General features: G+C 47.8%; 1 protein-coding gene across 2 annotated transcripts in view; it reads left to right on the top strand.

Moving 5' to 3' along the window:
- LGMN (legumain) overlaps positions 1 to 12,029 on the top strand; it is a 44,402-nt gene that overhangs the window by 19,700 nt on the left and 12,673 nt on the right. For both annotated transcript variants that reach the window (XM_014590641.1, XM_006155810.3), the window contains 3 exons: positions 8,862 to 8,959; positions 9,845 to 9,926; positions 11,618 to 11,703. In XM_014590641.1, the coding sequence (XP_014446127.1) occupies positions 8,862 to 8,959; positions 9,845 to 9,926; positions 11,618 to 11,703 (266 nt within the window). The remainder of the gene's footprint in view (positions 1 to 8,861; positions 8,960 to 9,844; positions 9,927 to 11,617; positions 11,704 to 12,029) is intronic.

Genomic DNA, 12,029 nt, shown 5'->3' with positions numbered 1-12,029 from the left:
CGAGTATGGAGACTCCAGGGTTAGCTAATTAAACAGTTTAGCCTTGTCTCAAATGCAGGTTTGAGACATTTTTCTTCTCTGCCATCCTCATTGTCCTCCTCTCCCCAGTTAAGCTCTCATGGTCACAAGGTGGCTGCAGCAGCTCCAGGTGTCATAGGCAAAGAGAACAAACTCCCACACATCTGCGTGTCTTTGTTTGCTTTCTTTTTACCGGAATACAGCCCTTTCCCTGGAGCCCTGTGTCTGTCGGCCAGGATTACGTCATATAGTCATGTTCAAATCAGTCCCTGGTGAGGAGAGGATTTCTAGCTGTGACTCAGGGAAGCTCCTGACCACTTGGAACTGGGTGGGTCCAGTGAGCAAAGCCAAGATCTGAGGGAAAGGAAGAAGGTGACCACAGAGCATGCAGGGACAGCACATGGCCAGATAGACAGGAATGGAGAGTCTGGGGAGAGCGAGGCTGGCAAGTTGGGGTGAGGGCATCGTGAGGCATGTTAGGAGTGGAAGCACCAGCTCCCAGCTCCCCTTCTTCCCCTAGCACAGGTCCTGTCCACTTAGAACAGGTGAAGGAGTGGGACTGCCACGGCACTAGGTAGCGCAAGTGAGGAGGGGGCTGTGGCACTGTATGCTCCTGGACAGCCCCTTCCCCACCCCGTGGGCCGGCTCAGGACAGGGAGCCTGGAACTGCTGCCTCTGAAGGGCTAGCCAGTATTTATTTGAGGCTTTGTGAACCAAGAGGAAGGATTGCAGCTGGGGGTCAGATGACTGAGGCAGCCTGCCATTAGTGAGGTGGGGGAGGCCAGAATGCACCCACAGGAATGGGGCAGCATGACAGCCCTCTCTCCAGACTCCTCCCTGGCAAGCTGCCTCAGGGAAGGCTGTGTTGTTACAAAGCGCCACTTCCTTTTTTTTTTAATTTATTTTTAAAAATTATTGTATTTAACTTTATTTTTAATTTAACCAGAGAGGGACAGAGTGAAAGTGAGAGAGAGGGAGAGAGAGAGAGAGTGAGAAAGCAAGCCACCAGGTTCAGGACTAGAACTGCGGTCGGCCATGTGAGAGTCCAACGCCCTTAACCCCCAACACCACCTGCCAACCCCACAAAATGCCACTTTCATATTTAAAAAATGAAACATGCTTTTAAAGAGGGCCTGGTGGGAAGCCCATAGAGAGCAGGGACTGAGGTGAGGCAGCGGTGCACTGGGCTGTCCTGGGAGTACCAGAGGCAGCACGGGCTCCTGGCCTGGCACAGCCCCAGGTTAGTTCCTGTGCTCTGCCTGTAGCCTGGTTAGTTTGAAGCGATGCCATCCAGTTAATTGGAAGCTCAGCCTCTTCTTCTGGGGTTGGTGACGGGCTCAGCGAGCCCTTCTGGACAGCCCAGCCCCTCCCAGTGCCTAGTCTTGGGGTGGTGCTCAGAAAGTGCGCAGTACAGCTGGACGGTGAGCAGGCCTGGCCAGAAAGTGGGCCCCTCACGTTGACCGTGCCACGGAGCAGGCCAGTCGCTCCAGGCACAGCTCCTGGCCGGTTGCCTTTATTCAGCGGTCAGATCAGCTGGCAGAGGGGCCGCGGTGTCAGGCAGTCACGGGTGCCCACTAAGAGCATCAGCTCCTAACTCAGCTCCTAACGCTAACTGCAAAAGCAGCTGACTCACAGCGGTCGCTTTGTCATGCCAGAGGCCTGCCAAAGGCCTGCCGGGTTTGTGGATTCTCCCTAAACAGCCCTTCCCTCCAGCATTGCCTCATGGGGACAGAGTGAAAGTGAGAGAGAGAGAGAGAGAGAGAGAGTGAGAAAGCAAGCCACCAGGTTCAGGACTAGAACTGCGGTCGGCCATGTGAGAGTCCAACGCCCTTAACCCCCAACACCACCTGCCAACCCCACAAAATGCCACTTTCATATTTAAAAAATGAAACATGCTTTTAAAGAGGGCCTGGTGGGAAGCCCATAGAGAGCAGGGACTGAGGTGAGGCAGCGGTGCACTGGGCTGTCCTGGGAGTACCAGAGGCAGCACGGGCTCCTGGCCTGGCACAGCCCCAGGTTAGTTCCTGTGCTCTGCCTGTAGCCTGGTTAGTTTGAAGCGATGCCATCCAGTTAATTGGAAGCTCAGCCTCTTCTTCTGGGGTTGGTGACGGGCTCAGCGAGCCCTTCTGGACAGCCCAGCCCCTCCCAGTGCCTAGTCTTGGGGTGGTGCTCAGAAAGTGCGCAGTACAGCTGGACGGTGAGCAGGCCTGGCCAGAAAGTGGGCCCCTCACGTTGACCGTGCCACGGAGCAGGCCAGTCGCTCCAGGCACAGCTCCTGGCCGGTTGCCTTTATTCAGCGGTCAGATCAGCTGGCAGAGGGGCCGCGGTGTCAGGCAGTCACGGGTGCCCACTAAGAGCATCAGCTCCTAACTCAGCTCCTAACGCTAACTGCAAAAGCAGCTGACTCACAGCGGTCGCTTTGTCATGCCAGAGGCCTGCCAAAGGCCTGCCGGGTTTGTGGATTCTCCCTAAACAGCCCTTCCCTCCAGCATTGCCTCATGGTGCTTTTTAAGGGGGAATGTGCATGAAGGTCAGATATTTTCGAGGGAAGTAACTCAAGTAGCCTTGCAGACTGGTCCCACATTATTTGAGCTGCTTGAGCCTGCCTTTATTTCCTTTGAGTGTCAGTAAACACTTGACTTTAACAAAGAACCCCTTGGAGTTTCCAAATGTAGAGGCAAGCAAGTACCAGCAAGGGCCCGGGAGAGAACCCCAGCCTGCCCTGGGGGCTGCTGTGTGGGGAAGAGGGGGTACCAGGCACTGTCCCAGCAGGCTGGGGTTTGATCCCTCAGCCAGCCTGGTCTTCTTGAACGTGTCTCACCTTTAAATGGGATAAAAGCACCTACCTGTTAAGGCAGGTTGTTGAAGGCCAGCACGGGACACTCCAGACCTGCCCCTTTGGAAAACTTAGAACATGGGACCAGCAGATGGCATAATGGTTACGTCACTGGACTCCCACATAGTCAACCATAGTTTGAATCCTGGACCTGGTGGCTTAAACTCACTCTGGTCATGTATGCGCACATGCCCAGGATCCTGAGAAGAGAATGGAGGAGAAGGGATTGTGGCATGGCCATCTCCCCGGGGATTGATTTTTTGTTTTCTATCTCTGTCTCTCTGGCAAATACATGTGCCCTATAGCTAAAATCTCTCTTTAAAAAAAATTGAAACATGGAATGTTATTGAGGCATAGTTTATATGTCACCTGTATAGTTCAGTCATTTCAAGTGCACAGCCCAGTGACATTTAGTAAATTCACTAAGTCACTCAGGCTTCATCGGGAGTCAGTGTAAAGGCGTTTCTGTTCCTCAGCACAGTCACCATTCCCGCCTCCAGCTCTAGGTAACCAAGGTCTACTTTCGGTCTCTGAGTTTGCCTTCTCTGCACATTCATGTGTATGAAATCATGCAACGTGTGGTCTTCTGTATCTGGCTTGTCTTTGCATGTTTTTGAGGTTCGTCCGAGCTGTAGCATGCATTAACACGGCAGTCCTTTTCATTGCCAGATGGCGTCCCACTGCAGGGGCCGATCATATTTTGTCTTTCTGCTGACCATGGACATTTGGACTGTTTCTATTTTTTTTCTATTACAAATAGTGCTGCTTCAGAATACAATTCATGTGGGGCCAGCCGATGGGGTAGTGGTTAAGGCGCTGGACTCCCACATGGCCGACCACTGTTTGAATCCTGGACCTGGCAGCTTGAAACTCATGCTGGGTATATGTGTGTGCATACTCAGAATCTCAGGAGGAGAACAGAAGAGAAGGGTTGCAGCATGGCCTTCCCCCAGGGGGTGACTTCTCACTTTCACTCTGTCTGTCTGTCTCTGGTTAGCACACAAGCGCTGTGGCAAAAGCCTTTAAAAATTTTGTTAATTTGTATTCAAGGACCAGCCCCATGATCTTGTGGTTAAGGGAACTAAACTCCACATGACCAGCTGGGTTTGAATCCCAGTTCTGGAGGCTTGCAAAACATGCCAGGAGTGTGCCCAAAACCCCGACGGGATTAGAGGAGTGGAGAAAAAGGGATTACAGCATGACTGTGTCCACTGAGGGTGCTTTCTTCCTCCTCTTCTTTCTCTTTCTCTCTGGCAAGTGCACATGCCCCTTGGCAATTACAAAAAAATATTGTGTTCAGGCTTTTGTGTGGGTAAATGTTTTGTTTCTCTTGTGTAAATTCATAAGAGTAGAGTTGTTGGATCATATGATATCCACCACCACCCGCTCCCCCCTACCCTGGGCATGTGTGCCACCAGAGAGAGAGAGAGAGAGAGAAGGAGAAAGCAAGCCTGGTGGGGCATAGTCATAATCCCTTCTCTGTTTCTCCGTTCTGTCAGAATTGCACACATGCCCGGATTGTTTCTCAAGCCTCTGGGGCAGGGATTCAAACCACATGGTCAGCTATGTGGGATCTGGCTCCCTCAACTGCTAGGCTGTGGGTCCACCCACACATGGTAAATTTATGTTTGTTTCAGTAACCATCACGCTATTTTCCTAAATGACCATGCCATTTTATAGTCTCATGAACAGCAGATAAATGTTCCTGGTTCTCTGATTCTCATCAACACTTATTATTCGTCTGACTATGAAGTGGGATCTCATTCTGGTTTTAACTTATATTTCCCTAATGATTAATGATGTTGGGTATATCTTATGTGCTTATTAGCCACTGTGGGGGTATGGTATGTCAGAAAGTTTGTGAAAAGGTGGAGCTAAAATACAAGCTTATCTTGGGACCAGCAGTTAGCATAATGGCTATGTCGCTGGACTCCCATGTAGTCGACCGCTGTTCAATTCCCAGACCCAGTGGCTTAAAACTCATGCGGGGCACATGTGCGTGTGTGTCCAAGATCTCAAGAGGAGAATGGAGGAGAAAGGATTGCGGCGTGGCCATCCCCCCTTGGGGGCGATTTCTCGCTTTCTGTCTCTGCCTGTCTCTGGCGAGTGCACACACCCTATAGCGAAAATCTCTCTCCTCCACCCCCCCCAAAATACAAGCTTATCTTGGTGCTAAATTTTCTGAAATCCATGAATAGTTTTTTATATAATACACATTTTCTATAAATGCTTTTCTTTTTAAAAATAATTATTTAATTTTATTTGTTATTATTTTGAAATTTTTATATGGCACGTGAGGTCACCGGAGACAGAGAGAGGGAGGGAAAGTGAGAAAGCAAACTACCAGGTCTGGGACTCAAACTGAGATTGGTAATGTGGGAGACCACCAGACCACCACCTTAGCCACCACACCACCTGCTGGCCCCTCTATAGACTTTTTAAAGACATATCTTCTTAGGTGAATTTTAAATCTTTTGCCTATTTTTTGATTCTGTTGATTTTTAAATTATTATCAAGGTGTGAGTGTCTTTGCATATTCTGAATATAAGTCTTTTATCAGATGTGTGTTTTATGAATTTTTTTTATTACTCTGTTACCTGTCATTTCATTATTTTTAGTGGTATTTCTTTTTCTAAATTTAACAGAGAGAGCTCGTGCTTGCTAGATAGATTCAGAGATAGACACAGGAGAGGGAGAGAGAGAAGGCACTATCCAATGGGTTAGTTTTTCCATCTTGTTGTAATTTGGGGCACACACGCATGCACACGCACATACACATACACAGCGTGTTATTCAAGTTGCCAGGCCTGGGATTTGAGCTATGCAGTTGACCATGTAGGATCTGGCTCCCTTAACCATTAGGCTGTGGAGTTGGGCCAATACAGTCTTTTAAAGCACTAAACGTTTAATTTTTGATGAAGTCCAATTTACAAGTCTCTTGTTTATGGACCCATGTTTGGTGTCATATGTATGACATCTCTGCAGCTATAACTCAGGGTCCTGAAGATTTCCTCTTCTAAAAGTTTTAGCCCGTATACTTAAGTCTGTGATCTATTTTGAGTTAATTTTTGTGTATGTTATAAGGTGCGGGTCTAAGTTCATTTTTTCCCCTGTGGACATCTAAATTATTTCAGCACTGTTTATAGAAAAGATTTTTATTTCCCCAGTGTAATTTTGGAATTAGGAAGTGAAAGTCCTCTGATTTGTTCTTCTTTTTCAAGATTGCTTTCGTTGTTTTAGGTCTTTTGCAATTCCATATCTTCTTGTCAATTTCTGCAAAACCTGCTGACCTTTGTATTGTTTTTAAAAGGGTATTAATTCTTCTATTTTACGAACATGAGATGTTTCTCATTTACTTAGATCTTTAATTTCTCTCCACAGCATTTTATAATTTTCAGTTTACTAGTCTTTTGTTGAGTTTGTTCCTATTTTATTTTTGGTGAGCCTGTCTTTTGATACCCAACAGGAGAAATAAATAATAGCGTGGCCTGTCACGGGTGAGTGAGTGGGCGCACGTGCTTGTGTCAGCATTCATCACAGCAGACTGAATGTGACATAATGTAGATTTGATTTTTTTTCTTTAGGAAATAACAAAGAAATAAATGTATAACATGCACAATTTAAAGAATAATAATAAAATGAATATCTGCATACCTTATACCCTCTTAAAGAGATCACCCTCTAGAGAGGACGGCCACATGCTGTAACTCCTCCTCCTCCATTCTCCTCTCAGGATTTTGGGCATACGCACATGTGCCTGTCATGAGACTCGAGCTCCTTGGTCCGCCATGTGGGATCTAGTACTTTAACCACCACACCACCTGCTGGTCCCAAGGAAAAAATCAGCTACTACCTCAGCCCTCATCTGGTGGGACCCAGCTCCCGGCTCCTCCATATATGACACTATTAACTTATCGGCCAATCCTTTTCTTGCTTTGCTTCTTAGTTACATATTAGTATTTAACTGTTGACCTTAGCTTGCTTTGATTTTTATGTAAGTGCAACCGTAGTGCAGGTCTTTTATTTGACTTGTTCTTTTTATTGTTATATCTCTGAGATTCATGCACTTTGAAGCCTGGGTTGTATTTCATTCATTTTCAGGTATCCCACTATGTGAGCACATGACTGTTTATTTTTTCAGTTTATGGTCATGTGGGCTATTTCTTGATGCTCTGAACCATCTGCTGTTGTACACAGTATAAGTCTGTTAGGTGCTGCTGTAACAGGAATACTTGAGACTGGGTAATTTATAATGGACAGAAATTTGTCAGCTCTGGTTTTAGAGACCAGAAAATCTAAAATGGAAGGGGCTTTCAATCTCACAAAGGCTTTCTTGCTGTGCCATTCATGGTGGAAGGCAGAAGAGCAAGAGAAGGACACACACACACACACACACACACACACACACACACACACACAGAGCAAAGGGGACCAGTCTTGTCCTTCTGTAAGGAACCCACTCCTGTGAAGAGGGCATTACCTAATCCCCTCCCACTAGGCTCTACCTCCCAGCACTCACTGCATTCTGGATGATTTTTTTCAGAGAGATTTTTGCTGTAGGGTGCATACGCTCGCTAGATAGACAGAAAGTGAGAGATCACCCCCCCCCCCCAGGGGAGATAGCCATGCTGCAATCCCTTCTCCTCCATTCTCTTCTAGGGATTTTGGACACACATGCACACAAGCTTGGTGTGAGTTTCAAGCCACTGGGTCTGGGACTTGAGCTGCAGTCAACTATGTGGGAGTCCAGCAACATAACCTTTATACCACCTGGTGGTCCTGAGGATCAAGTTTCCAACATGTGCTTTTTAGGGGACACATTCAAACCTTAGCACGTGGGCTGGAGTTTTTCAAGAGTATAGGTAAGAGTAGAATTGCTAGGTGAAGGGTCTGTGTTTTAGACTCGTCAGTAATGTCCAGGTGTTTTCCGGAGGGGAGCGCAGTTACCTTACAGTTCCATCGTCATCGCGTTAGTTTCCTCTGGCTGTTGTAACAAATAACCACAAACTTCATGGCTTAAAACCACGTAGTAGTATTATCTTACACTCTGGAACTGAGAAGTCTGACGTGGATCTCACTGGGTTAAACCGATGTGTTGACGGGGCCGTGATCCTTAGGCTCCTTTCTTGCCCTTTCCAGCTGTCAGTGCTGCCTGTATTCCTTGGCTCGAGGCCCCTCTCCCATCTGCAAGGCCAGCAAGGGTCAGTGTCGTGTCGCTTGGACACTGACTCCCCTGCTACCTTCTCTCCTGTAAGGACTCTGTGATTACATTGGGCTCCCTGGAGTCACCCAGAAAAGCCTCCCTATTCTTTGTTCTCGCTAAAGGGCATGTGTGTTCACCAGAGAGAGAAAGAAAGAGAGAAATCACCCCCCAGAGGGGGTGGCATGCTACATCCCTTCTCCGTTCTCCTTTCAAGATTTTGGGCATGCACACATGCCTGGCATGTTTTTCAGCCACCACGTCCAGGCTTTGAACCTCATGATTGGTCATGTGGGATCCAGCCACCTTAACCTCCATGCCACCAGCTGACCCAAGCCTCCCAACTTTTTAAAAATAAATTTTAGGGAACCAGCAGTTAGTGTAATGGCTATGTCGCTGGACTCCCACGTAGTCGACTGCAGTTTGCATCCCAGACCCGGTGGCTTAAAACTCACACCTGGCACGTGTTCGTGCGTGCCCAAGATCCAAGAGGAGAATGGAGGAGAAGGGATTGCGGCATGGCCATCCCCCCTGGGGGGTGATTTCTCGCTTTCTGTCTCTATGTCTCTCTCTGTCTGTCTGGCGACCACATGCACCCTAGAGCAAAAACCTCTCCAAAAAAAGAAAAAAAAGAAAAAGAAGTAATTCAGATACCCAACTGATAGGGAATGACTCAGCAAGTTTTCCACGGGATAGAATGTGGTGTTTTGAGAACTCCAAAGCCGGGAGAAATCTAAACGTGACTTGAACATGGTGCTCTGAGAACTCCTCCGGGAAAACCTCAACTTGACGGGTCATCTCTCCCAGGCAGACGCATGCCACGCTTACCAGATCATTCATCGGAACGGCATTCCCGACGAGCAGATCATCGTCATGATGTACGACGACATCGCCAACTCTGAGGAGTAAGTAGCGGACACTTGGAACTTGGTGGCCACGATGTTCAGGCCACTGAAAAATAAAAACACACATAGACTTTCCGAAATCCCTAGAGTAGTGGCCTAATGTGAGAGAAACAGACTCGCAGATGAACCACCGCGGAGACCCCTCTCGGGCATTGACCGTGACTCGGGGCCCTGGCAATGGCAGAGATATGGGGAAGGGATGCCAAGGGTGTTTTGAGGAGCCCGTTGTGGGGTGCTGAGGTGCTTGTCCTACCCTCTGCCGGGGACGGCACAGAAAGCTCTGGTTCGTATGATCCTTTTTTCTATATCCATTTACTTGTATTCCTTCGATTTCATTTTACAGCTAGTTCTTTCCTGCCTATTGATCTGATTTCTAATCAGATCAGAGGCAGCCAGTCTGGGCACTAAACTTAGCAGTCCTGACCTCCCAGCCCCTTGGTCCCCTGCTTTGGTCCCTGCGAAGGACGCTGCCCTTTGCTGTGGTCACACACACAGCTCAGATGTCACCTCTGACCTGCCCAAGCTCTTGTAGATGTCTGTGTTCCGTCCTGTCTCTTTCTGGAAGAAGTCTCACTCTGAGAGGCCTAGTGATGAGATCTTGCCCCCAAGACGCTCTCTGGTTCCCGGAACACTTGGGCTTTGGTCCTGGTCTTGCGTTTGTAGATCTCAGCCCCTCACTGCTCCTGCCTGGAGCTCACAAGTCGCGGACCTCCCGAGGGCCCTGAGCTGCTGAGACCACTGACGCGTTGACATCCATGCCCGCCGTGAGACACTCCTAACACACAGAGCCGTCTACTGTTGTTCACGTAGCCAGGGTATCTTTTTGAAGGAAGAGATTTCAGAGACATGTCCAATGTTGTCTGACCCCTGTCCCTTAATTCTCAGCAATCCCACCCCAGGCATTGTGATCAACAGGCCGAACGGCACGGATGTATACAAGGGAGTCCTGAAGGACTACACCGGAGAGGTGAGTGGGTCGCAGGGCTGGAGCCGTGGGTTCAGCTTTCATTTTAGGGATGATGTCCCCCTTTTTCTTGTATCCGTACACTCAGAGCTTCACTAGATTGATTTCTGGGCAGTTTCTCATTTGCATGAGGATTTGTGTTGAGGTATAAATTAGAATTTTGGGAGAAAGCAGAGAAAAGAAAAACTGTTCAAATAAGGTCTGCTGCTCATATCTCATTCCTAGTCTTCTCCCCTGGAAGCCCGATGGTAGATTCCTTTGCTAGTAAGTAGTTTTCTTGAGGTATTGCTGTTGCTCTAATTATAGATTATGATGTCCTTTTATGAAAATCAGTTTCCTTATTTTGTTAGCACCAAGCCGGGTGCACAGTATCTCAGGACTTTACCAAAATAGTTTTTTTGTTAATTATTATTACAGTGTATTGCTTCCAGAAATTTTTACATTCTTCCCAGTTGGTTGAGACTGCATACGTTGACACATTAAAAAAAAAAAAAAGCAATATAACTGCCTTAGTCTCGTCGTTTCTTTGGTCTCTTTTTACTTAATTTCAAAAGGATTTTTTTTTTTTTGAGAGGTTTTTGCTATAGGGTGCATGCGCTCGCCATAAAGACAGAGACAGAGAGATAGAAAGCCAGAAATCACCTCCCAGGGGGATGGCCACGCCGCTCTCCCTTCTCTTCCATTCTCCTCTTGGGATCTTAGAGATGCATGCCCAGCGTGAATTTAAGCCACTGAGTCTGGGACTCAAACCACGGTTGACTACGTGGGAGTCCAGCGACGTAGCCATTACACTAACTGCTGGTCCACAGAAGGATTTTTTTTTTAGGAACTAAATATTTCTTGCAGTTTATCTGAAGTTTAGCCATTCTTTCAGTTTCATTTCATTTTTTTTTCTTTTTAATCCAGATACAGTGAAATTTAACACATCATACATGTAATATAGATGATCTCATTTTTAAAAAAATATTTATTTATTTCCATTTGTTGTTGTTATTATTTTTAATTTGATCAGACAAAGACAGAGAGAAAGGAAACACAGGAAAGCAAGCTGCCAGGTCTGGGACTCGAGCCGTGGTCAGCCATGTGGAAATCCAGCACCTTTAACTACCACACTACCTACTGGCCTGATGATCCCATTTTTATGAAATTGTTTTTCTAAATGGTTACGTAAGGAAAAGTCTTGAATCCAAAGGGTGGGATTCAGGTTACATTATTTTTCCTTTTGTGTGTGTGTGTGTGTGTGTGTGTGTGTGTGTGTGTGTTAATGAAGAAGCAACTTTACAAAGTCCCCCTCTAGGACCTCAGATGTCCTTAGGATTCAGTCTGTTAGGCAGCAGCTGGATGAAACGGAGGGCCCAGTGCTAATGTTTCTGCCCCTCTCTGAGTCATGTTCTCTTCCTCTGCTGTTTTTCCTTCCCTGCTGACAACTTTGGGTTCTCCACCCTGGCTTCCTAGTGACCAGGAAGGAATGGCAGGCGTGTTGAACTGCTTCAGTCAAAAGATACTCGTGAAGAGGTCATAGGCGTGCCCCAAGAACACTGCCCTCATAGTGGGTCCTTCTCGGTTCCAAAGAACTTGCCCCTGGACGTTCTCGAGCCCTGGGTCGTGTGGGCCGGCGGGCTGGGTCTGCAGACGCGGTGAGCTCTCTGACTTGGAATGTTGGCTGATCTGATCTGACGCCCACTTCCTTGCAGGATGTCACCCCGCAGAACTTCCTCGCTGTGCTGAGAGGTGATGCCGAAGCGGTGAAAGGCAAAGGATCTGGGAAAGTCCTCAAGAGGTAAAGTCTGTGGAGTGGGCGCCACACCCTCTCCAGGACCTGGGGCCCTGGGCAAGAGCACAGAGCCAGGCGCCGTTCCAGGCTCCCGCCTGTCGTGTGGGCCTTTGCAGAGGGAGCCGTGACGGACTTAGGACAGACCTCCCAGCTGCTGGTTCAGAGGCTTCCCTTGGCAGCCTGTTTCTGTACTGAATTACCCCTGTCCAGGGTCCCTTGTTGCTCTTGACAAAACGTTCGCCATCCCATAGCCCACTGTTCTTTTCTTTCTTTTTTTTTTTTTTTTTTGAGGGGTTTTTGTTATAGGGCACGGGCGCTTGCTGGAAAGACAG

Source organism: Tupaia chinensis, unplaced genomic scaffold, assembly GCF_000334495.1.
Source record: "Tupaia chinensis unplaced genomic scaffold, TupChi_1.0 Scaffold000469_1, whole genome shotgun sequence".
Lineage (NCBI taxonomy): Eukaryota > Metazoa > Chordata > Mammalia > Scandentia > Tupaiidae > Tupaia > Tupaia belangeri.
Note: the sequence above shows the minus strand (reverse complement) of the source record. Positions and strands in the feature narration are given on the sequence as shown.